The sequence below is a fragment of the Sarcophilus harrisii genome, chromosome 3 (genome assembly GCF_902635505.1).
Source record: "Sarcophilus harrisii chromosome 3, mSarHar1.11, whole genome shotgun sequence".
Taxonomy (NCBI): Eukaryota; Metazoa; Chordata; class Mammalia; order Dasyuromorphia; family Dasyuridae; genus Sarcophilus; species Sarcophilus harrisii.
The window spans coordinates 581,984,188-582,007,558 of record NC_045428.1 but is presented as its reverse complement, the minus strand read 5'-3'; the positions used below and the strand labels follow the sequence as shown (position 1 = coordinate 582,007,558).

The 23,371-nt window shown below is 36.1% G+C and overlaps 1 protein-coding gene across 6 annotated transcripts in view; it reads right to left on the bottom strand.

Moving 5' to 3' along the window:
* Positions 1-1,201: 1,201 nt before the first annotated feature.
* CEP104 (centrosomal protein 104) overlaps positions 1,202-23,371 on the bottom strand; it is a 51,673-nt gene continuing 29,503 nt past the window's right edge. For all 6 annotated transcript variants that reach the window (XM_003765189.4, XM_012545734.3, XM_031962960.1 and 3 more), the window contains exons 10-22: positions 20,794-20,991; positions 19,754-19,921; positions 18,542-18,715; positions 16,157-16,333; positions 15,232-15,438; positions 14,814-14,930; positions 11,920-11,956; positions 11,606-11,687; positions 9,562-9,670; positions 7,441-7,579; positions 6,993-7,060; positions 5,143-5,233; positions 1,202-4,062 (exon numbers count right to left, since the gene is read on the bottom strand). In XM_003765189.4, the coding sequence (XP_003765237.1) occupies positions 3,941-4,062; positions 5,143-5,233; positions 6,993-7,060; positions 7,441-7,579; positions 9,562-9,670; positions 11,606-11,687; positions 11,920-11,956; positions 14,814-14,930; positions 15,232-15,438; positions 16,157-16,333; positions 18,542-18,715; positions 19,754-19,921; positions 20,794-20,991 (1,689 nt within the window). In that variant the 3' untranslated portion in view covers positions 1,202-3,940. The remainder of the gene's footprint in view (positions 4,063-5,142; positions 5,234-6,992; positions 7,061-7,440; positions 7,580-9,561; positions 9,671-11,605; positions 11,688-11,919; positions 11,957-14,813; positions 14,931-15,231; positions 15,439-16,156; positions 16,334-18,541; positions 18,716-19,753; positions 19,922-20,793; positions 20,992-23,371) is intronic.

Sequence of the window (23,371 nt, the reverse complement as noted above, 5' to 3'; positions counted from 1 at the left end):
ATATTTCTTAAAAGAACATTAAATAATATTTAAAGAGCTTATATCAAACTTCACACAAATAAGCCAGTCCTTCAAGTTCAAAATCCACATAATGCTCAGGATTTATTTGCACTAGAATTTCCAACATTGTTCAAAGACAGTTGTTTCTCTCCTGAAGTAGGTAGATATACACACGATGGATGGTCCCTTTAGTTACTGTGTCATTGACGGGCCATTTAAAACCTTGGCAAGGACTTGGAAGAGTCAGTGCTGCATGCAAACCCACCCACTACCTTCTTGTTCCATTTACAGGATTTCTGCCCCTAATCACGAATGGTCAGGCAGTGAGACCAATCCCCAAATTTGGTGGAATTTGTGTTAAAGACATATGAATGAGAAACAAGAATGTTTTAAGAAGCACCTAAATAGCATGGATTTAAAAGTGACCAATAAGAGGAGATTGGGCTGTTCTTTGAATTGATTTCTTTTTGAAAGTAAATTGTACTTGCAAAAAATGAAAACCTAATTCAGAACAGAATGCCCAAGAACTCTTTTATAGATAAGACTCTTTACCAAATGAGAAAGAGCTTAAATTCCTTTAATTTATAGTTCATACAGCACTACCTCTGTTTGTCCTGGTCTCTTTTATATATGTATGTATATATATATATATATATATATATACACACACATACTCTTACAATGTGTGGAGTGACATTTACTATGAGAACATATCTAAAGCAAATTTTGTCAACTAAATGAATATAATCTATCCATTTAAAATAAATACATTTGTGTATAAAGATTTAAACAATATGGTTTCAAAATGGAAACATAATTATAAAATATATAGTGCTAATATTAAGGTAACAAAACTGTACACTACAATTCTTATAAAGTGATGCATCTTTATATAAAAAGCAAAAACAGATTAATAGATCAATTATGTTCCCTAATGGAGAACCCCAACAGAAGGTGAAACAATGCTATAATTCTGCAAAAAAAATAAGGATATAAAGTAGAATTTCTACATATGCAAACATAACAATCTTTACACAACCTTAAGCTAATGCTGCTCGTACAATTGGTCAGCAGATCTGAAGTTTTTTGAGGTTCTGCAGAAAAAGTCTGGTGCAAACTTTCTGTAGCAACATTAGCACTAATCTCTTCTCTTTCTAAGAAATTTTCCTCTAATTTTTAAGGGGTGCATGCTGAGTTAGCATTGATGCTATTTAACTGGAATAGATCTAACTTAAGCTTAGGTTTTTTTTTTTAATAACATAATTATTTTCTTAAACTCTTGGAATAAAAATATAAAACTTTATGAGGTGATAAGATTATTAAATAAATGTAAATGGGGAGAAATTGATATTTAAATTACTCGAACAAAATTATGAATTGGTGACCTTTCCCCTATTATTTCCCTAAAATAAAAACAGAAAATTAGGACATTAAAAAGTAGCAAAATTACACACAAAATTGCTACATGAAACTGAACCTAAAAGCTCTACTCTTACTAGTCAGATATGGAAAGAACCATACCTTAAAGGATACTGTGATGTAGACCAACTTATTTATGATTGAAAATTCATTATTAAGCAAATGTTTCATTTTTGAATGACATAACAAGATATCTTTTCTTCTGCTCCTTTAAAAACACAATTTCTTTAGGGAAGCCTAAAAAGTGACATATGGTTCTCAATGGAATTGATCATTACCAAGAGATCTTCCTGTTTAATAACCCAACTTCAGCCTACTACAGACTCATCTATAACTTAATATCTTACCTTGCACCCAGATTTTCCTCACCCCTCCCCACCAAAAAGAAAGTCATTCTTTGGATAATAGGACTGCTTAATTATACTATGAACACACAGAGAACAGCTGTAAAAGTTGTCTGAGTGAAAGGCAAATGTTTCCTTCACCAAATGGAAATAGCTTAAAGAACAATTTGTCTATTTGCACTTATGGTATTAGAAAAAGCCAGCCGTCATCTCTGAGATTAAAAGACTAACAAAAACTAAAACGTTTATGCCGTTTTCTTGGTATGGACATTGTAGTCTCATTTCTTATTTTAATTTAATGTACCTTTACGTCAATGGAAAGCTTCATGGCAGTTTTTACTTTCATAGTCTTAAAAGGTGTTACTTTACCAAAGGGGATTTACAAAGTTTCACAATTACTCAGCCAAAAGCCAAAAGCCAAAAGCCAAAAAAAAAAAAGAATGCTTCCCTCTGATGCTTAGGAGACCTTTCTCGTTACAGAGAAGCAAACCAAACAAAAAATGTCTCCAATCATATAAGCTAATTCTTAATTAGCAATTAAAAATCTCCAACAGGGTGCCACCTGTCACTAATTCATTTTGCCAGCTTTTTTTGAAAGCATTAAGAGTATATTTTCCAGGGAAAAGCAGGATTCTTGATCTTAATTTAGATGTTCTGGTGACAGTTTCTTTCTAGGTTCTTAACCCATCAGAAGACTTAAGAAATAACTTTTTTTTTTTTTTAATCTCCAGGCAGAATACCCATACAGTCAGAAAAATTACTTTAGTCAAATACTGGCTGGTTTTGCATTGCTATTCCTCTATAAAGAAAGACTCTCTGGCAATAACTATTATGAGGAAACCTATTAATTTAGTGAGGTATTGTCACAGGAATGTGTCTGAATAATGGGTCAGAGCACATCAGTTTTGAAAGCTTTTTCCCTTTTTATATTCTTGAAAAAAAAAGTTTTAGTATATTAAAGGGCCATTTTCTTCCTTTTGAAAGGTAAATCTCCATTTGGAATTATGGTTATTAGAAGGTCAAGGATGGAATGTCAGTCCCAAATTAGTTATGTGCTTAACTCTGCTGCATAAATATCAGATACACGTTTGTGTATGTAGTAAGCATTTTGGGGAAGGTATTCGGTGTCAGATTAAAATATAACCAGCCCCAAATTTTATTTAATTTTTTAAAGTAGTATCAGTTTGATTTACATGCAGTCAGATGATCACATATCAGAAAGCACTTTTGTTATTTAAAAAAATGATTTTACACATGTAATGACCTCGAGAGACCCTCCTCCCTCCAAAAAAAAAAAAAAAATAAAGCATGATAAGGATCCAAGTCTTGTTCTAATATTTACATTTGGGGAACTGACTCTGCAGTCAGGATCAGGGATAACCTTGCTGCCCACAGAGCAAAATGGGCAGAAAGCTACTCGCGGATTTTTCTGCCCAGTTTTGTGACCTGACTCCTCAGTGGCTTTCTCCTGGAGATTTTCTTTCTTACTTCTCCTTTCTTTGACAGCTTGTAATGGGATGCTGGGTGGCCCCATCTCCCTAAGTCTGACAGAGTGTGAACACACAATACCACAATAAAGAAGGAAGCAGGACAGGAGTTCAAAGCTCGGGTCTAAGATGACGGGAACAGCTCCCTCCCCAAAGCCGTACTGGGCCAGGGTCAAGAAGCAACAAGGTTCACTTCATTTGTACCACAAAGAGAGAAGCAAGTTTGGTGGAGAGAGGTTGGCAAAGTGCACGTTCTTTACTTTTAAGATTCTGAGAGCAACTCCAAAAGGATGTTGTTGTGCTGTGTCCCTCCCTGGCTCCCTGTCCTACCAGTCAGCTGCTCCTAAAGCCCTCAACTTAAGTGGTTTCTGATTTTGTTCTAAGACAATGGCATTCCTTTTGTTCTCCAAGGGAGGATCAGACATTGGGAAGGTTCGAATGCCATCGGCCTCCCACGCTTGGAATCTGAGATGCAGCTCCTCTGGTTGAGTACATACATGTCACTACATCAGGACTGAATGAGGGATGGTAACTCGGGGATGCTACTTATGGCAGAGGAACAGCCACCTGCAATTCAGGAAAGATGGACTGGATAAGGCCATATCCATGAGATTGATTTACAAGAAATGTGATGGAATCAAAACTTGCTCAGTCACTTATGGAGCCAAGAGAAACAGAACATTTGTCATGTCATCGTTTTGTGTGTGCCCTGCTAGTGGTTTTATTCAGGCCTCCTTTTGGGGTGGGGATCTTGCTTCCAAATTTGGATCCTGAAGTGCCCGATTTGGCCATCACTGAGTCTACTGCTTTCCCTGCAGTGAAAATACACAGAAATGTTAAGTATAGGTGGAAGATTAAAATGGAGACTCTTATGCATGAACTGTATCCCAAGAAAGGCTGTAACTGCTCACAATTTGACTGACTGAACCAAGCACACTCTTGGGGGGGGGGGGGGGGGGGGTGTGTGTGTGCACAGATTTGTGTCGCTGGACAGAATCGGCACCACAGGCATGAATCCAGCTGTGTCAGCCATGTTGGAGGATGGCCCAGTCTTGTGGCTGGGCTGATTGGTGGGTAAGGAGTCAAAAGTAGTCTGTTTGGATAAGAATCCAAACTACCAGTTAAATATGTAATAATCATTGGCAGCAGGAACAGAAAGACCAAGATCAAATAAACTTTCCTCCTCGTCTGGGGGACGATGGAATGGAATCACTTTTGCCTTGTCATTAGGGTTAAAAAGCCTGCAGCCACTATTCAATAAATAATCACATTCTTCATGCTTTCAAGACCTGAATCATGATTTGTATTCATTATGTCTGTAATAAAAGGGCATCATCAAAGTTCTTCCTGGTCAGAAGAAAAAGAAAAAAAAAAAAAAAAAAAAAAAGCATTTCCTTAAACAGGTCACTCTGCATTTGGTAAATGCAAAGGCCAAATTTTGGAGTAGGCTTGTAAAAGGGCATGCAATGAATTCATGTTTTTAAATATACCAGCATATGTGTGTTTAGTCTTCTCATTTTTATCAGGCCTCTCCACATTAAAATACAAACACACATACAGTCAAATATATTTAAATGAAACTAGTTCTATAGGCCTTTAAAATGGCCATCACAACTGGGCTGACATACACCCATTCACTCACTCATTTGCTCGCTCTCCCAGAATTACTAGATGCCCCTATGCCTGGTCAGCCCCATGCTAAATAAGGGTTGTAGAGAAGACAAAGATACGTAAGGCATGGCCCCTGCCCTCATTGAATTTATGTAGAAAAGTACCTATCACATAAAACACTTGTTTACTGAAGAACAACTTGCTTTATAGAGCAAATCCTGATGAGAAAAAAAAGAGAAAAAATCTGCTTGGTCTGCACCAACTTGGCAGAAATACCCTACCCAGCTGTGTGGCTTGTGTCTTCTGCAAGTAGTACGCCTTGCGCAGGTTCATTGTGCAGCCCGCGGGCCCTGTCAGGTGAGACTTCCAGGCCTGAAGATCACAGAAGACAGAGGAATGAGTCACAAAGGCCACCGAGCCCTGGGCTGCTGGGGCAGTGCCCAGGGAGGCCCCGGGCTCAGAAGGCTGAAGGGAGCTGCAGCACTAGGACAGCCAGCCAACATCCCCCCATGGCAGCTGAGCTCCTACAGAAAGCCTCCCCTCTATTAGGAAACGTTCTTATGTGCTTCATTTCAGACCACAACAAAAAGAAGCCCTTTCCTGTTGAGCCCTTCTTGTCCACGGGTCACCCTGTCAGCACTGGGGCTGGGCTAGGGTGCTGCTTACCGGGAAGCCAACACAGTCTATCTTGCTTCTGGATGAGCGTGTGTGTGCACAACTCAAAACAAGTGATCAATCAGTTTGAAAAGGGAATGCCCACTATGAGATATGGCTGATTGGTGAAGCAGAAAAGGTCTCTCCACGCAAAGTGACTTAGATCTTGACTCGGCCGTTGATTAAGTCAAGTATACTCTCTGGGCCTTGGCTCAAAGATCACAAATAATTAGTGGTGCCACCTTACAGCCATGGAAATGGGAAAAAAATCATCAAAAGCAATGAGAGTCAGTGCCACGATGGAAAAGGAACAAATTATTCTAATGGCAATTAAAGTGGATCTTATAGAATTTGAGTCTGTTTTGATATCATAGGTCAGGTTGTTATATATATTTTAAGGTATTAAAACTCCATATCCATTAAAATGTGGAACACTTTCTGGCTTACTACAATTTTACAAAAATTGTCAGGAACAGCAAAGAAAAAGTGGTGCTTTTAAATTCACATTCAGTAAACACCAGAGATGTTAGATTTTACTTTTCTAAAACTACATTTAAGTCTTTAGCTTCTTTCTTAGATCTGTCTAAGGTCTGAAAGGGACATAACATTTTCAACTATTATAGTTTTGCTGCCTATTTCCCTCTATAATTTAATGAGCTTTTCCTTTTAAGTAGTTAGAAGCTAAACCATTTGGTGTATATATATATATATTTATGTACCTCCCTACTTTTTTTAATGTACTTAATACATAATAGATTCTGCTCCAGTCCCTCATTTTAACTGCATGAATCTTTATATTTCAAGTGATTTTTTTGTAAACAATATATTTTTCGATTTCATCCAGGCATTTAAGAAATTTATTTTGATGTATCCAGTCAGAAGAAGAATAGGAAAAATAGCTGTCATCAGGGAAATGCATATTAAGTAAAGGTGAGTGCCAAGGGCCCAGAAAGAAAGGTGGACAATCAGAGTAAGTGACTCACATTCTTGTGATGTTAAAGATACTGAGGAATGGCCAATGGCAGATAGGCTCCCTCTGGTACTAGTTCATGATTATGGACAAGAGTTGAACAGAAGTAGATGATACAGATGGGTTGCCATCTCACCGGTGAAAATGCAGAAGTCTCTAAGATCACAGATCTAATTGAGGTTTTGGGAGCTTCTCAATCATTCTGAATTAGTGAGGCATGATTGTATGGGAAACATTATGTAATTCAGATGTACAACTTTGGAAATTTATTTCCAAGATGAAGTTTAGCTCTCGTGATTAAGACCTTATCAGAACATAAAATTACTTTAAGGCTAAAAGGAATAATCATTCTGAAAGTCCGGATAAATTTATTCCTATTTGGTAGGAGGTAAATTTTATACCATAGTTATTCAGATTCTTTTTTGGACTGGTTACATCAATTTAATTAAAACAGAATTAAATATCATAAAGGCCAGACTTTTTTAGACTAATAGTTAGACTCCTTACCTCCTCTCCTGGTGTAAAATTCTCATGGCACAATGGACACCGGTTTGCAAGCTTTTCTGATCTTGCAGCTAAAATGACATTAAGTAAAATGCTGTTGAGTTAACTACACAGAATGTTAGCAGTTACAGGAAAGAGGCTGAATGACCTGAGGCATTATCCCTCTCATGGGTAGAAAAAACTGATGTTTCCTGTTTACATGTTCATCTTGCTTGGTACATTAAGCCCAGAAGAAAGACCACCATTCCATCTTGCAAAGGACATGCTGATGTTAGATAGGACTATCATCAAAATCTGACATTCAGGGCCAGGCACACAGGAGGCACTCAATAAATGCCTTTTGTGTGACCAACTAGAAAAGAAGTTTTCTTGAGAGTTTACTCTGTTTATTCTTTATCACAGAACTTTTGAGGGAACAGGAACATCAGAGAGGTGCAACGGTACTACGTACGATTGCAAGCTTTGATTTTTATGTGTCTGGGTAACTCTTCCTTAAAGACAGCTTCCGAGCAGCGATGACACTTTCCAAACTCATCTTTTTTGTCACACTCTGTCAGCAGGTGCTCTGTCAGACTGGCTATCTCAACTACCTGAAGGGAGAACCAACAAAGCTTGTTAGTTATCAGGAACAGGAACATGATCCGGTTGGGTTTAAGCTTCTAATTCAAATCAAGTCAAGATTGTAACCCTGACTTATGTGAGTGTATATATACAAATACACATGATCTATACATGTGTAACACACATGTAACTGAAATTAAGAAGATCATTTATCCTTCATTCTCTAGCACCTTCCTAGTCTTTGTATACTCAGGTTTAGATTGTATACTCAGGTTTAGATTCAGCCAACAAATATAAAGAATAAAAATTCTTCTCTTGTTTCCATGCTAAAGAGTCATATAAAAAAAACATTTCAAAAGGGTAAGAAACAGAGAATACGGGTTGGTGAGCACTAAAAGAATTCTTGAATAAAGAGGGACTCAGATTCTGATTTGGTTTGGTATTATATTAATATACTGAATATATTCAAAGCTAAACACAGCTTTCCATTTAGGATGCTTAAAGACTATAAAAATAGCATAATTATTAAATATGTAATAATAATAACAAGCTTATAATTTCATTCAGAAAATGTCTGATTTTTCTAAAAAATGTCTGGAAATATTCAGAACACAAGCCATTACAAAAACATGCCTAAGTTCAATATGGTAGTATTACTATACACATTCTACCCTCACTGAAATGAGTGGATTTTTACCCGCTTAGCTATTTCTAACAATTTAGATGCTCCGCAGAACAACTGTTGGGAAAGTGGTTGATGTAGGTAAGCTTTCTTACAGAAAGTCTCACGAAACTATAAGCAAAGGTTATACTGGAAAGTAAGGGTAACTATTGTTTAGCATCTACAAATGGAATTTACTCTGGAAACACAATGATCGCAAGAAGGTAGGTCTACAAATTCCTTGGGTAACTTTTTTTTTTTTTTTTTTTGCTGAGGCATTTGGGGTTAAGTGACTTGCCCAGGGTCACACAGTTAAGAAGTGCCTTGGGTTACTTCTGAAGTACAATTGACCTTGTAGCATCACAGATGGAGAGCTGGAAGGGATGGATCTCAGATACCATACAGTCCAACCCTTTCATTTTCCAATGGAGGAAATTGAAGCCCAAAGAGTTGAGAAATCCTTGTGTGTCCAAGATCATACAAATAATGGCTTTTGGAGGCAGGACTCTGAAGCCAATGCTCCTACCATCAATTGCAATAAATGATATGGAGCAAAGACATACAACCTGGCCCATATGGGCCAAATAAAGTCTTAACCAATTTCATAATCCTGAATGCCATTAAATATAAGGATGGGAAAGTACAAGGATATGAAGATCTGATATCCCCAGGACAGAAGTACTAGAGGGAGGAAAGACACTGGTCAATTGCTCTTTTGGAATCTTACAAAGGATTCTGATGGATTATCTAACCTGAGTCAAAGCCCAAGAGACGTATGTGGGCCAATTGATTTTTCAAAATTCTCTAAGGAAGGAAACATTTTTTTCCTAGACAACTTTATTATTTAGGTCCTCACAGCTGAGTTTCATGCCTATTAAAGAAGAGGAGCAAGAAATGTGTCTGCCATTTGTTCAACTAAATTTTTTTTTTTTTAACATATGAAAAAAAAGACTATAATAGAAAGAGCACTGGGTTTGGAGGAAGGTGATAGGAGAAAGGTTCAAATCCTCGGTCAGTAATTACTACTTGGGTCACTTCATCTTATGGGGCCTCAGTTTTCTCATCTGTAAAATCAGACAAGATGAACTCCTTATAAGGTCCCTTGCAATTCTAAATCTATAACTCATGGATGCTTATGCTTCCTTTCTTCATTCATTATTGAAAAGAAAGCAAACTGTTCTGGTGGTTTCATTAATAATTGGATTATCAAATTTGGTCCTAAGGATTTTTTTCTTGTTAAATGGGGCTTCAGTTCTTTTCCTGCCTGTCTTTGCCTTCTCATAAACTGTGACTAGATTATGTTCAGACTATCCTGCTTAGATGGGAACTGTCATCAGAATAATGCATGACCTGTTTGCAGTGTTCACATCTTGTCAACATAGGACAATGCTTCCAGTAATGGAGATCCAAGCCTTCTTCTGTGAATGATTCATCTCTTTCCCCGCAAAAGATGCAAAGACTAAAATAAAACAGGAAAATAAATATGAATGCAAATATCTGGTATATTAACAATCATCCAAGCCTATTCAGTCATCCTAAATATTTCTAAATTTAATAGTTCAATACAACAAAATCTATTAAGTGTCTATTATGTATAGAATACTATTCTTTTTTTTTTTTAAATAGCTTTTTATTTACAAGTTATACGCATGGATAATTTTACAGTACTGACAATTGCCAAATCTTTCGTTCCAATTTTCCCCTCCTTCCCACCATCCCGTCCCCCAGATGGCAGGTTGATCAATACATGTTAAGTATGTTAAAGTATAAATTAAATACAATATAAGTATACATGTCCAAACAGTTATTTTGCTGTACAAAAAGAATCAGACTTTGAAATAGTGTACTATTAGCCTGTGAAGGAAATAAAAAATGCAGGCCAACAAAAATAGAGGGATTGGGAATTCTATGTAATGGTTCATAGTCATCTCCCAGAGTTCTTTTGCTGAGTGTAGCTGGTTCAATTCATTACTGCTCTATTGGAACTGATTTGGTTCATCTCATTGCTGGAGATGGCCACGTCCATCAGAATTGATCATCATATAGTATTGTTGCTGAAGTATATAATGATCTCCTGGTCTTGCTCATTTCACTCAGCATCAGTTCATGTCAGTCTCTCCAGGCCTTTCTGAAATCCTCCTGCTGGTCATTTCTTACTGAACATTATTCCATAACATAGAATACTATTCTAAAAGACAAAAATTATAGTCCCTACCCTCAAAGAGCTTACATTTCACTAGGCAGAAATAAGATGTACATATAAGTGAACACATTCTGATTGGTGGAGGGAGCCAGTTTTAGCAAGTGGAGCTAACAGGAAAAACCACAGATGAAGAAATTACTGCTAAGTCCAAGGTGAGCATCCTGAGTCTGAGGAGAAAAATCTCATCAATGGGAAACATTTTACAATCCAGTTTGGAATAGAAGAGTAAATGGAGAGTAATATGAAATAAGGCTAGAAAGTTAGGGGGACAGTGGAAGGCTTCAAAGACCAGGCTGAAGAAGACTGGATTTCATCCAATAAACCAGGCAATAATGCCTGCTATGTGGCTGGCACTGGGCTAAGTGCTAGGAATACAAAAAGTCAAAAGCCCTTGTTCTCAAAGAACTTACAATCTAATGGGATCCTAGAGGAAATAGGGAGCCTCTGACAGGTTTTTTTTTTTTTTTTAAATTTAAAATCAGGGAGATCAGCTGGAAGTGATTACCATAGTTCAGATGAGAAGGGATAAGACCTTGAACTAGGGTGTTGATTGTCTAAAAAGACAGATGTAAGAATTGTTGAAGAAATGGAATCAAAGGCATTTAGCTGCTATCTTAGAGACAAAGGAAAGGTCTCTGTTGTCCGGTGATGGCCTCAGTACTGTCTCTTGGGCAATGTACCACATAATGTTGATATTGTGGCTTCCATTGCATACAGAGAAAAGGTTGATCCAGATGGCAGGTTGTTGTCCTTATCTATGAAAGGGGCTCATGACACTGGTCTTACCTGCCTCCCCCTGGGTTGTTCTAAGGAAAACTTTCTAGACATTCAAGTACACTAGCCATGTAAACTATTGCGATTGTATCACATGGCAGATCAGAAGAGAACCCTATTTCCAGGTTTCTTTAGATTTCACTCTGGCCACTTTGCATTCAGAAATAACTCTGCTATTTTATAACATTCTGAGTTTTTAATAGTAACTCCCTGATTGTAATGGAGGAGGAATATTAAAAGGATTATGTCTTGACCACTGTTAATACTGATTAAAGAAGAAAATTTTTGTTTCTTTCAACTATTAAAAATGGGTTCAATAAACTACAATTGAGGGATTTTTTTTTTAACAGACTGTTTATGTCATCACTGCTGTATTCTAAGTGCCCTAAAAGAAGAGTTTTCCATGACTTTACTCACTAATCCAAATAATTCGCAACAGAGGCACGATCATCAGCGATGTCTGGAGCATTAGGATGAACTGCTTTCCTTTGGGGGTCATCTGAAGAAATCAGCAAAAGAAAAGAAGTAATTTAAGTAAAAAGACTTCATTTCTAATATTGCTTTTCAAAACTGGCTATAAGTAGTTTGGTTGGAAACATGCACAGGCCTATGGGAAGTCAAGCGGGCATGCCATAGAATTTTGTAAAAGAGAAAACAAGGGGGATAGCCTTCAAAGCCTCATTCAGCAGCATTTCCTCTCTTCAGGTGGTCACGATGTGCCTTCTACATACCTTGGTTCTTCAGCTTTCCTGCGTCACTCTCTCTGTCCTAAGATACAAAAACAAAAGAGGTTAAAGTTCTGTTGGCTAAATACAAAGTCACATGAAGAAACAAAAAAGAAACCTGTTGGTGAGGAGTCCAGCTTCCTAAAAAGAGATATTTTTTAGGTCCTGGTCTAGGTAGGGTTTGAATATTTTGGGAAACAAATATGACAAAAACATTATTTGTATCAGAGGTAAACAACCTATAGGAACAATGCTAATTTTTATTGGCCTAATCCCAGTTCTGCCAACAAGAACAGATCTTGTTCTCTTATTTCCTGCTTTCCTTTTTCTAGTCCCTTTATATTTCTCTATTGAGTTTGTCAATAATTTCAATGGATAATGATTTTGAGACCTACTGACAACAGATGAGATAAAAAAAGAATCCTACTAAAGGCAATTTGACAGGAAAAAAAAACCCCCCAAAAATAAATTGTTTACATAATACTAAATTAAAAAAAGAATCATATATGGAGTACTACAGTTTTAAGTTCAGGTAGTTCCCAAACCCAACCTTAATTCCTGACCATCAAAAAAAAAAAAAAACAAACAAACCAAAAAAAACCTTTTTTGTTCACCCCCTACCGCCTACTTATCAGTAAAACTTCCTAAATATTGATATATTTTATAAGTACTCTCAGATAATAAGACTATCTTACAATGCATTAAGGTAGAACTCAGTTAATAAACAAACATCAAGCATTTACCATTCACAAAGTAAAAATAAAAACTTATCCAAGCAACTCTTTAGTTATTATTTTTCCAATCTATTTTCATTTTTCATTAAATATTTCTCAATTACAATAAAAACATTTTCAACATTAATTTTAAAAAAATTTGAATTCTAAATTCTTCCCCTCCCTCCTGCCGACCTCCTTAAGATGGTATGCAATTTGATAATACTTATACATATGAATTCATGATACATAAAGCCAATATAATTTTTAAATGACAATTTACCTAATCTATTTATTCAATGTCATTCCAATTAAATTTCTAAAAATTATTTGATGGAATTACAAAAATAATAAAAATAAAGTTCATTTGGAAGAACAAAATGTAAGGAACTTCAAAAAACCAGGGAAAGAAGATATTTAGATTTAGATTTAACAATATCAAACTGTAGATTTAACAGTATCAGAACTCAAACCATTTATAAGGTGAGAGCACTGTTGAAATGTAAAAAAGGATAATTTAGATTATTTTAAATTAAAACTTTCATGTATAAATAAAACCTATGTAGCCAGGAATAGACTGAATGCAGAAAATTGGGGAAAGAAAATTTCATAGAAAATCTCTTAGAATTTGATTGCGTTGTAATATTGTTCTGGTGTAGGAAACGGTAAGCAGGTGGATTTAGAACAACATGGAAAGACTTGGATTTGTGAAGAAAAATACTATCTACTTTCAGAGAAATATATAGGAGAAAATAAGTATAGTACAGTCTATATATATGTATATGAGTATATATGGGTATATATATGCATATGTTTATGAATTATGTATAGGCATACACATACACACACACACACACACACACACACACACACACACACACACACACATATGTCCATGCTTAATTATAACCTTCTTAAGGGTGTATGGGGGGAAACAAAGTAAAAAGTGCACAGCAGAGAATCAAAGAAAACCAACAAGGAAGCAAAGGAAAGCTGGGCTACTTTGAAAACAATGTGTAGTATTTATTCTATAGGTTTTCTTGAAACAAACATTTAATTCTTTTCTACTGAATCCTTTCTTATCGTCTGCTCTTTATATGGTAATTTTTTTTTTCTTTTCTTATTTGTATTTAAGTTTAAAATTTAAAAAATTTAACAATCCCCCCAAACATATGTGAATTCATGAAAAACTAATTTCCCTATTAGCCATGCAATATTTTAATTATAGAGATCAGTTGGTACTACTACTGACTGCTATATCAGCATCAGCTGATGAATTTAGCTGGCTCATAAAATTCTGTATTTAAGAGAATCTATTGTTAACTTGAAAGTAAGGTATTTAATGGTTTCTTTCCTGCAATGTGGAATCTGTTTTGTTATACAGAATTAGGTATTGTAACAGTATTCATCATATTGAGATGACATTTATAAAACTTCCTTAAACTTACTGTCTGTACTTGAGCTTGCCAGTGGTGGCCATGGTCATTTCCCTCTGCCATGGCACCTGGACTGAAGATGGTGCTGACCATGGTGACTCTGCATATGCTAAGAATTATGCTTTTTTCTTTTCTTTTTTTTCAAGAAACTCTTTCAAGGAATTTAATTAATGACATTGTGTTATGATATTGGTTTAAACTATAGAAGCCATGAAGTCTGGACTGGAGGTTTGTAAAAGCATGTGATCCCATATATTACATACATACTGCTGGCTCTCTCAGGTATAATTTCAGTTATCTGGCTCAATTAAAAAGCTTACTTTGAACTTTCTTTCCAATAGGGGCTTAAATAAAATCTTAGTATTCTAATTGATTTTTGACATCTCTGCAAAAGAAAAATTTTCCTCTGAATTATGGAAAAGAGAAAAATCTTCAGCCATCACTGATCCTATGGGAATAAGTTAGCTTCTCTCAGCTCAAACATAAAACTCCCAGTGGCTTTCTCTCTGAAAGCTTATGACAACTCAGACTCTAATTTCTAAGATGGAAAACTAGATTATCTCACAAATCATTTTTATTATCCAATGAGAAATGTTCATTTTAATACATCTCATAAAAAAAAAAAATCAGACTCAAGAGAATTAAAGCCCACCACCTGACCTGCATAGCAATGTGAAAGATAGGTAGGTATGTATGAAGTGTAGCTGAACAGCCCAAACTGAGCATTCTAAGTTATCAAAGACGTACTGACCTTTTCGATTTGAGTTTCTCCCTGAATCTCTCTCAGTGCTGCCAGCTGGACCTGCAGAACTTTTATTTCTTCTTTCTTTTGTTTTTCTGCTTCTTCTGTTGCTGCTTTTTTTTGAACCTGTTAAAAATCCCATAAGTGTTTTTAGTGTTGTCTCAGAAAACAGGATGCGACTGCTACATATAAACATGCCTTTTTACTTTTTACAATATTCACTTAAGACTAATGATGCTTTCAGAGTGAAGAGTGAAAAGTAAATTCTGTAGTTTAACTTGAAAAAGAAAACATTTCAAAATACACACAATGACCCATGTCCCGCATGCGGCCTTTGGCCCAGCTCCTACATTTTCCTCAGCTGTATTCATGTTCCTTGTGTTGTTTTTCTTAATTGGAAGATTAGATGATAATCTTCAAAACTGACCCTGACATCCACTGTTGTTGCTTTGCCATCTATTTTTGCAAATCCCTCAAAAATCGTCTTATAGAGAATGTTCTTGCGAGTGTTGCCGTCATCCATGGGCAGGTATTCGAGAATTAGGGTCCGATGTGTCTTATACATGTCCAAAATAATTTTAATAGCAATTTCTCGTATTTCATAGATTCTGTGCTCCAGGGCACTCACTGAAAACTAAAAACAGAGGAAAGATTTGCAATAGAGGGACATTTCAGGTTTTGTCTTGGCCTTTTCCAATCTACTTATGGGCCTCGCTAGTAAAACCTGGCTCTGCACATCAGCCCTCTGGTTCAGACCCCTTGAGGGACTCCCTCACAGACTCTCACTTCACATGATAAGAGTCCGTCCTCTTTAGTTTGGCATTCAGGAGGCTTCACATTATGACTCCAGTTTGCTGGTGCCTCCACCCGGATTTCTGACTCCTGCTTTATATGAGATTTTTGCTTCAATCAAAAGGAGGCAAACTCATTATTCCCTGAAGGTATCATGTACACTCCCACACCTCTGCCTCTGCTCATACCATTCTCTTGTCTTGTATCTCTCTCTCTCTTTTTTTTTTGGAGTTGTCTAAATCCTACCTGCTAATCAAGACCCCTGCCGGATTCAATGGCTATTTCCAATTTGAGGCTTTCCTCCTCCTTCCCACTCTTCCCACTGATCCCAGCCTACAATAATTATTCCTCTTTCCTCTAACTTCCTGTGGCACTTTCTAAGCAGTTAGGACTGAGTTGGCATAAACTACTCTGTCCAGTTCTTCATCTTTATATAAAATAGCAATAACTATTTTGAGGGACTCCTGCTCTGGGTAAGAAATGGATGAGCTGCTCTCTGAGGTCTCCTTGCATTCAACAATCCAGTGAAAAGCAGCAATGATGCTGAAGAGGACTCTTACCCGCATAACGTTGTCAACAGTAAATCCAGAGTTTTCAGTTCCCAGGTCTTTTAACAAACGTGCTAATAAGTCCGTTTGACTCATTGCCAGATGAGTTGAAGAATTCTGTTTTAGTGGCTGAACTAAATAAATTGGAATAATTTGGAGGGGCTTAATTTCCTTACACAGAGCCAGTTCCTAAAAAAGAAGAGCATAATTTGTTAACTACACTAGGAAATTCTAAGCTGTGACTTACCATTGATTTAGAAGAACTTTTATGAAATAATACCACCCCCCCAAAAATCACAGAAATAGAAAATTAAATAATTTGTGATGAAATTAGATGAGCAAGGTCCAGAAGCTTATTATTATAATCCAATTAAAAAGTTCAAATCCTAAGTATAAGTAACTAAAAGCTTGATCATTTGAGGATTTATTTTATTATTCAGGATATGGCAAAATATGAATATTTAATGGAAAACTGAAATTTTTTTTGTTCTTATCATTGAATGTTCTCATAAAATCAATTTAATAAATGCTAATAAATTCAAGCTACACCAGTTTGGCTGCTAGTATTCTCATCATTTAGGCATTAAATGCCTATTGAGGGGTGGCAGTGATATGGTTTTGTACTCAGCTTAGTATGATTGATTACTAATAGGATGAATAAAATTAAAAGTATTAGTCATGTATAAAAATGGACAAAAATTTAAGTATAAACATGTGTGCTACTCACATTTATGTTTGTAACAATCTTATTTTATAAACAAAGAAAATTCATTTCAATAGACAATTATTATAGACCCACTATAAGTAAAGTATTTTCTTAGACACTGGGATTACAAAGATGAAAATAAAACTGGTCCTGGCATGATGGAACTTATGAGTTGATGCAAAATTAAACAATTATAATTTGAACCATGGAGGAAAAGGACTTCAATAGGCAGAGATGAAGGGATGATGTGTTCCCAGAAAAGCAAGTGGACTAAGAAGAGTCACTGAAGAGAGGGAAAGATCAGATGATAGCCAGTAGAATTCAATGTGTCTGCAATATTGGTAGGTGTCAAAGAGTATGATGGGAAACAAAGCAGCCTGGGCTAGGGAAAACCTCGAGCACTAAGCTAAAGAATAGATACTTTAATTGATTGGCAATGGGAAACTAGTGAAGGTCTTTGAGCAGGGGCATGCCATGGCTGGAGTGGTGTGTCAGAAATGGAAGTAGAATTATGGAAGGACTATGGATGGAGATAGAAGAAACTGAGGGTAAGGAAGGAAGCTATTATAAGAGGTAAGGAGATACTGAATTAGGGTAATGACTGTGAGAGTGGAAAGGCAGGGATGGATTAATGAGATATTATGGAAGTAGAAGCAGCATAACTTGATAAATGATTGGATATGGTGAAAGAATCAAAGATAAGTGAGGTTTTGAGCCTAGATAAGTGGAAGAATCATGTGCTACCAGAAATAGAGAATTGAGGCAGAGAGGCAAATTTTATAAATGATACCTTGGGATTACACCAGTCTACTTTTAGTGGAGTGTTAAAAAGTGGCTAGCTACAAAAAAATTGAGGCTGAACTTTTTGTCCTTTTTTATGTTTTTGGCTACATCAAAACATGGGTTATTTTTTCTTTTAAAGTGAATGCTACATGCCCAAATTTTAAAGTAATAGCCGTATTTATTTTCTCATTCCTCTTCAAATATATAGCTAAAACTTATTCTCTTAAGTGGTAAAGAATGCCCTAAAATAATGGGTACCTCTACAAAATTAACAAGCTTCCAAAGCTTTCTTAACTTTTAAGTAAAAATATCTAGAGTAAAAATATTTTTTCCCTTTGCCCAAACTCTGGATACGTGCCACAGTAAAGAATCAAAAGTTAGTGACTCAAGTGATGCTCTCTTGGGAACGTGCCTTGTGCATCCAAGAGTGGCTGCTCCATTTCCTCATATCCTTTGGAAAAAAACAAGTTTGTAATCTTCCAGTAATGGGGTAGAAATCACTCTCAGCCAGTAGAGAAACAAGCAAAATACTGTCTGACTGGATGAACTGTCTGATTGATCATACCTCTTATTTCTAATGTAGTTTTTCTTGAAGCTTGCTGGGAGTCTACTAATAGGACTAGACAAAATGGATAATTTAAAGAAAATGAAGATAAAGTAGAATGCATAAACTTTTGGGTTTATGTTATCACTTCCATTTTTCCAATTCTTCACTCAGTGTCCCAGAGGCTCACAATGGACAGTCCCCATTAGAGCCACATACCCCATTCACAGCTCATGTTAAAATGAGCACAGCTTGGTTCCTCCTTCTGGGTTACCAACTACAGCTGCTCACAGGAAAAACCCTCAGAGGCAAATACTGAGGCTGTTTTGAGGGCTGCCTGCTCTGACTCAGAAGAGGCTTTTACCTGAATAAAGTTCGATGCTATGATGCGGAGGCGAGCAGAAGAGTCCCCAGTTCTAGACAGCAGATTGGGAAGAGTCTTCTCCACGGAGAGGGTGGTTTCTGGCTTACCAAGCTTATGCTTAGGAATGTATTGTGTGATGATCATTTTTAGTAATTTCAGTGATGCTTGAAAGACCTTTGTAAAACAACAATAACAACCAGAGACATGAACATAAACTCTTGCAATATGAAGCTCTGTAGCCAATCATCCACCTGTCTGCTTCCATCGAACAAGTGGGTGGGCATTAAGCATGGTTTTGGGCACCAGGGATGAAGGGACCAAAATGAAATGGCCTCGGCTCTCCAGGAGCTTTTGTCCATTGAGAAAAATTGGGAAAACAGGTCCACGATAAAATCAACATCGATATTTACAAGACAAATATTAAATAATAGGAGGCAAGGAAAGGAGAGAACCAGAAAGGCCTTCAGGGAGGCGGTGGTGCTGAGGCAGGGCCTTGAGCTCTAAGAAGGGATCTTTGTAGTAAGAAGCACATTCCTGATAAATGGTAGCTTGTAGAAAAAGCATGGAGATGGGAAATGGAATATTGGATTTGGCACCTATGGATTCTATCAGTAAAAGCTACAGAATGTGAGGAAGGCTGAAGAAGACACTAAGGGACTCAAACCATCTTTATTCTTCTTAATTATCTCTACCTTTTTTCTTGCTCAGATATGAGAACATTCCTTGTATACTTAAATGATGCTTCATTAGGGAAAGCAAGCCCTTGTAGCAGGGAGAGGGCCACTAATCAAGTCCATCTGGACTTAGAAGAGTTTTAGCACTGACTCAAAAGATCAAATGCATCTTTCATATTATTCAGGTTTCATGAAAATAAAAATACAAGTCAATCATCATGCTGTTATGTGTGAACCAAATTTAGATAAAAAAATGAAATCTGCTTTTAAGCAATACAGAGAAAACCCAAACCAACCTGATGATGTTGTTCAATTCAAGACTAAAGAGGACTTCAGAAAAGGCAGCTTCCTACCATTTGTGCTTATAGTCATGGGAAGCTATCATTCACCTGTTTTTCTCAGTATATGGACTGTGCTACCCCAGAGAATCCTAATCCTGGAGCTGAGAAATAAACTCCCAGATCTGGCTTCTATTATGCAATCTCACTGCGAGGGTAGAGGCTGGGGCAGGCTGGCCGTGGAAAGCACAGTTACTCACTGAAGGCACGAGATCCTTGATGGCTCTTCTTATCAGAAAGATGGAGGCTCTGAGAAGGTTCTTCAGGTCTTCTTTTGACGTCCCAATAGGCATTGTCATTAGTTTATTATATAATGAGAGCAATGCATCTTCTCGGTATGACCAGGTCTTAGAATAAGCTCCGGCAACCTAATGCAAGGAAAAATTCTCATTTTTTACATAAAATGAGATATCAAAATTGTTGGTTACATCTATAACATGACACTATTTGAGATTTCTTTTTGTTCCTATAAAAAAAGATATTTCGAGGAGGTTTTAAAATAAATGATTGAATGAAGCACTTAAAACCTCAGGATAGCAATCATAAAATTGTTGTAAGATAAATATAGATATTGGAGAAAAGTAAGGTGAAACAGAAGAAAAAATAAATGAATGAAAAACTTGACTAGTAAAAAAAGAAACTTTAGCCTGTGATACAGAGTGGACAATAAAAACTATCAAGAGAAGATATTTAGAAGATCACTTCCAAAAATTTAAGACGACCCTTTCTAAAGAGAGAAAGCCTTGTTTGTTTGTTTTTTTAAAAATCTGGGTGATATGACTACAGTTAGCATATTTTTCTTACTAGCTCTACTGATAAGTAAAAACAAATTGGCATTCACTTCGAACAGAATTCAGTTCAATTGCTTTTTAGTCATGTCTGACTCTCATTTGGGGTTTTCTTGACAAAACTACTGGAGCAGTTTGCCATTTCTTACTTCAGCTCATTTTACAGATGAGGAAACTAAGGCAAACAGGGATCAGTTATTTGCCCAGTGTCACAAAGCTAGTTAAGTGCCTGAGGCCAAATTTAAACTCAGGAAGATAAGTTTTCCTGATTCCAGGCCCAGTGCTCTATGCACTATGATGTCATCTTTAATTTTTGTTTTAGCAGCTCATAACTTCATGTACTTTATAATTAAAACATTTCCATTCATTAAGAGATTTTATAAGTTAAATCAACATTCAGATGACTAATAGCAAGAGTTATGAGCATCATTTATTTATTCATTTTTTTTTACCAGAGTTTCTCCCAGCACTTCAATGGTAGAACTGGCTTCTCTCATTGCTTTCTCGGTCAAGGGCTCTGGCTCTCCTGCAATGGTGCCTTTTGGAATTATACTGACATCTTCTTCAGTCTTCTCTGGTTCTACATACGTTTCTCCTTGTTGCTTAAGAACAGCTGGAAGAGGTCTTTCATCATAAGGCAATAAATCAACCTGAAAGTGAATGAAAATAAAATTATTTTGGACATCTCCATCTTCTGCTCTGTAGTTTCTCTCTATTCCCTCACCCTCAGTTTCAATGCTCTCTAAATAAAGGTCATATCTGAAAGATATCAGTTTAAACCATATCTGGTATAGGATTTAGAAATATTACTCTATTAAAACAATCCATTACATATATGATTCTTACCTAGATTATGGTTCTATGTACTTTCTACATGTAACAAAAATGAAACAAATTCTTCCTGAAATACAATTGATTTGCCATTAAAAGTATAAGTTTGACAAAAGATCAAATTACTTTTAAAGCAGTGTCAAAGTAAAAAAACTGGTTGATATTGACAAGATCTCAATTATTTTCTTGTATTATCAAGTCAAGTCTATTCTTGGATTGCTATTGCTGTCTAGTGATTACTCAGTTATCTCTGACTGACTCCATTTGGGATTTTCTTGGCAAAGATACTGGAGTGGTTTGCCATTTCCTTCTCTAGTTCATTTTACAGATGAGGAAACTGAGGCAAATAGTGTGAAGTGACCTGTACAAGGTCACACAGCTCGTCAGGTATCTCAGGCTGGATTTGAAATCAGAAGATGAATTTTCCTCATTCCAAGCTCACTGCTCTATCTACTACACTACCTAGTGCTTGTAAACTTGGGGATAAACGATAATTATGAGCTAAAGCATATTTATTCACTTGGTCTAAAGAAGGACTTCTTAAACTTTTTCCTACTAATGATCCCTTTTAACTAGAGAAATTTTTACATGACCTCAGGTATATTAGTATTTATATATAAATAGGTAAACCAATAAAATTTTGTATACTAATTTTATATTATATTATAAATTTATTATATAAATATATATTAATATATAAAATAGGTCAACAAATTAAATATTTACTGATGATAAACCATAAAAAATTTATTTTAAAACAATTTTCGTCACATATATAATTTTGCCATTTATTAAAAAAGAAAGCAAATTTGCATACTAATGAGATTGATATGTTTATTTTTATATAAAGAATTAAATACTGGCATATTTGATATCTTTTACTGTTGCCAAATTTTCATGATGCTCACATTCAGTTATGCAACACTATAAGGGGTCTGGACCCACAATTTAAGAAGTTTTGGTCTAAAGTATGCACTTAAAGGAAACCAGAGGCTAGAGATAGATTTCAATTTTAGTAAATAAAGAATTAAAATTCTCCAATCCATAGTTTTGATCATATCATGCTTTTTAATATTCCAATGATTTAATACAGACATACCTAGCTAGTTCATTCCTATTTGTAAAACAAATCAGACATTTGATTGTATCATATGCATTTAAAGAAGACCGATGATGGGATCATAAATTAAGTATGACCTCATTTCTGAAGGTCGGATGGCCAAACTCTTCATTTTACAGATGAAGAAATGGAAGCCTAAAGAAATGAAGTGACTTCTCTCAGATTGGCTAAGATGACAGGAAAAGGTAATGATAAATTGTTGGAGGGGATGTGGGAAAACTCGAACACTGATACATTGTTGGTGGAATTGTGAACGGATCTATTTGGAATTAAGCTCAAAAAACTATCAAACTTTTGACCCAGCAGTATTTCTACTGGGCCTGTATCCTAAAGAGATTTTAAAAGAGGGAAAGGGACCCATATGTGCAATAACATTTGTGGAAGCCCTTTTGATAGTGGCAAGAAACTGGAAACCGAGTGGATGCCCATCAGTTGGAGAATGGCTGAATAAGTTACAGCATATGAATATTATGGGATATTATTGTTCTAGAACAAACGATCAGCAGGATGATTTCAGAAAGGCTTGCAGAGACTTACATGAACTGATGCTGAGTGAAGTGAGGAGAACCAAAAGAACGTTGTACGTGGCAACAAAATTATGTGATGATCAGTTTTGATGGACTTGGCTCTTTTCAACAATTAAGTGATTCAAGCCAATTCTAATAGACTTTTAGTGGAGAGAGCCACCTATATCCAGAGAGAGAACTATGGGGACTGAATGTGGATCACAACATAGCATTTTCATCTTTGTTGATGTTGCTCTTTGCTTGCTTGTTTTTTTCTTTCTTATTTTTCCCTTTTGAGCTTATTTTTCTTAAGCAGCATGATAAATGTGGAAATATGTATAGAAAAATTAACCTATATTGGATTACTTGCTTTCTAAGGGAACAGGGAGGTGGAGAAGGAGAAAAATATGGAACACAAGGTTTTGCAAAGGTGAATGCTTAAAAACTATTTTTGCATATTTTGAAAAATAAAAAGCTATTATGAAAAAAAAAAAAGTGACTTGCCCAGACCCCCAGGCATTCAGTAGCAGAGCTAGGATTTGAGTGCAGGCCCTATAGGTTATAGCTCCTTTT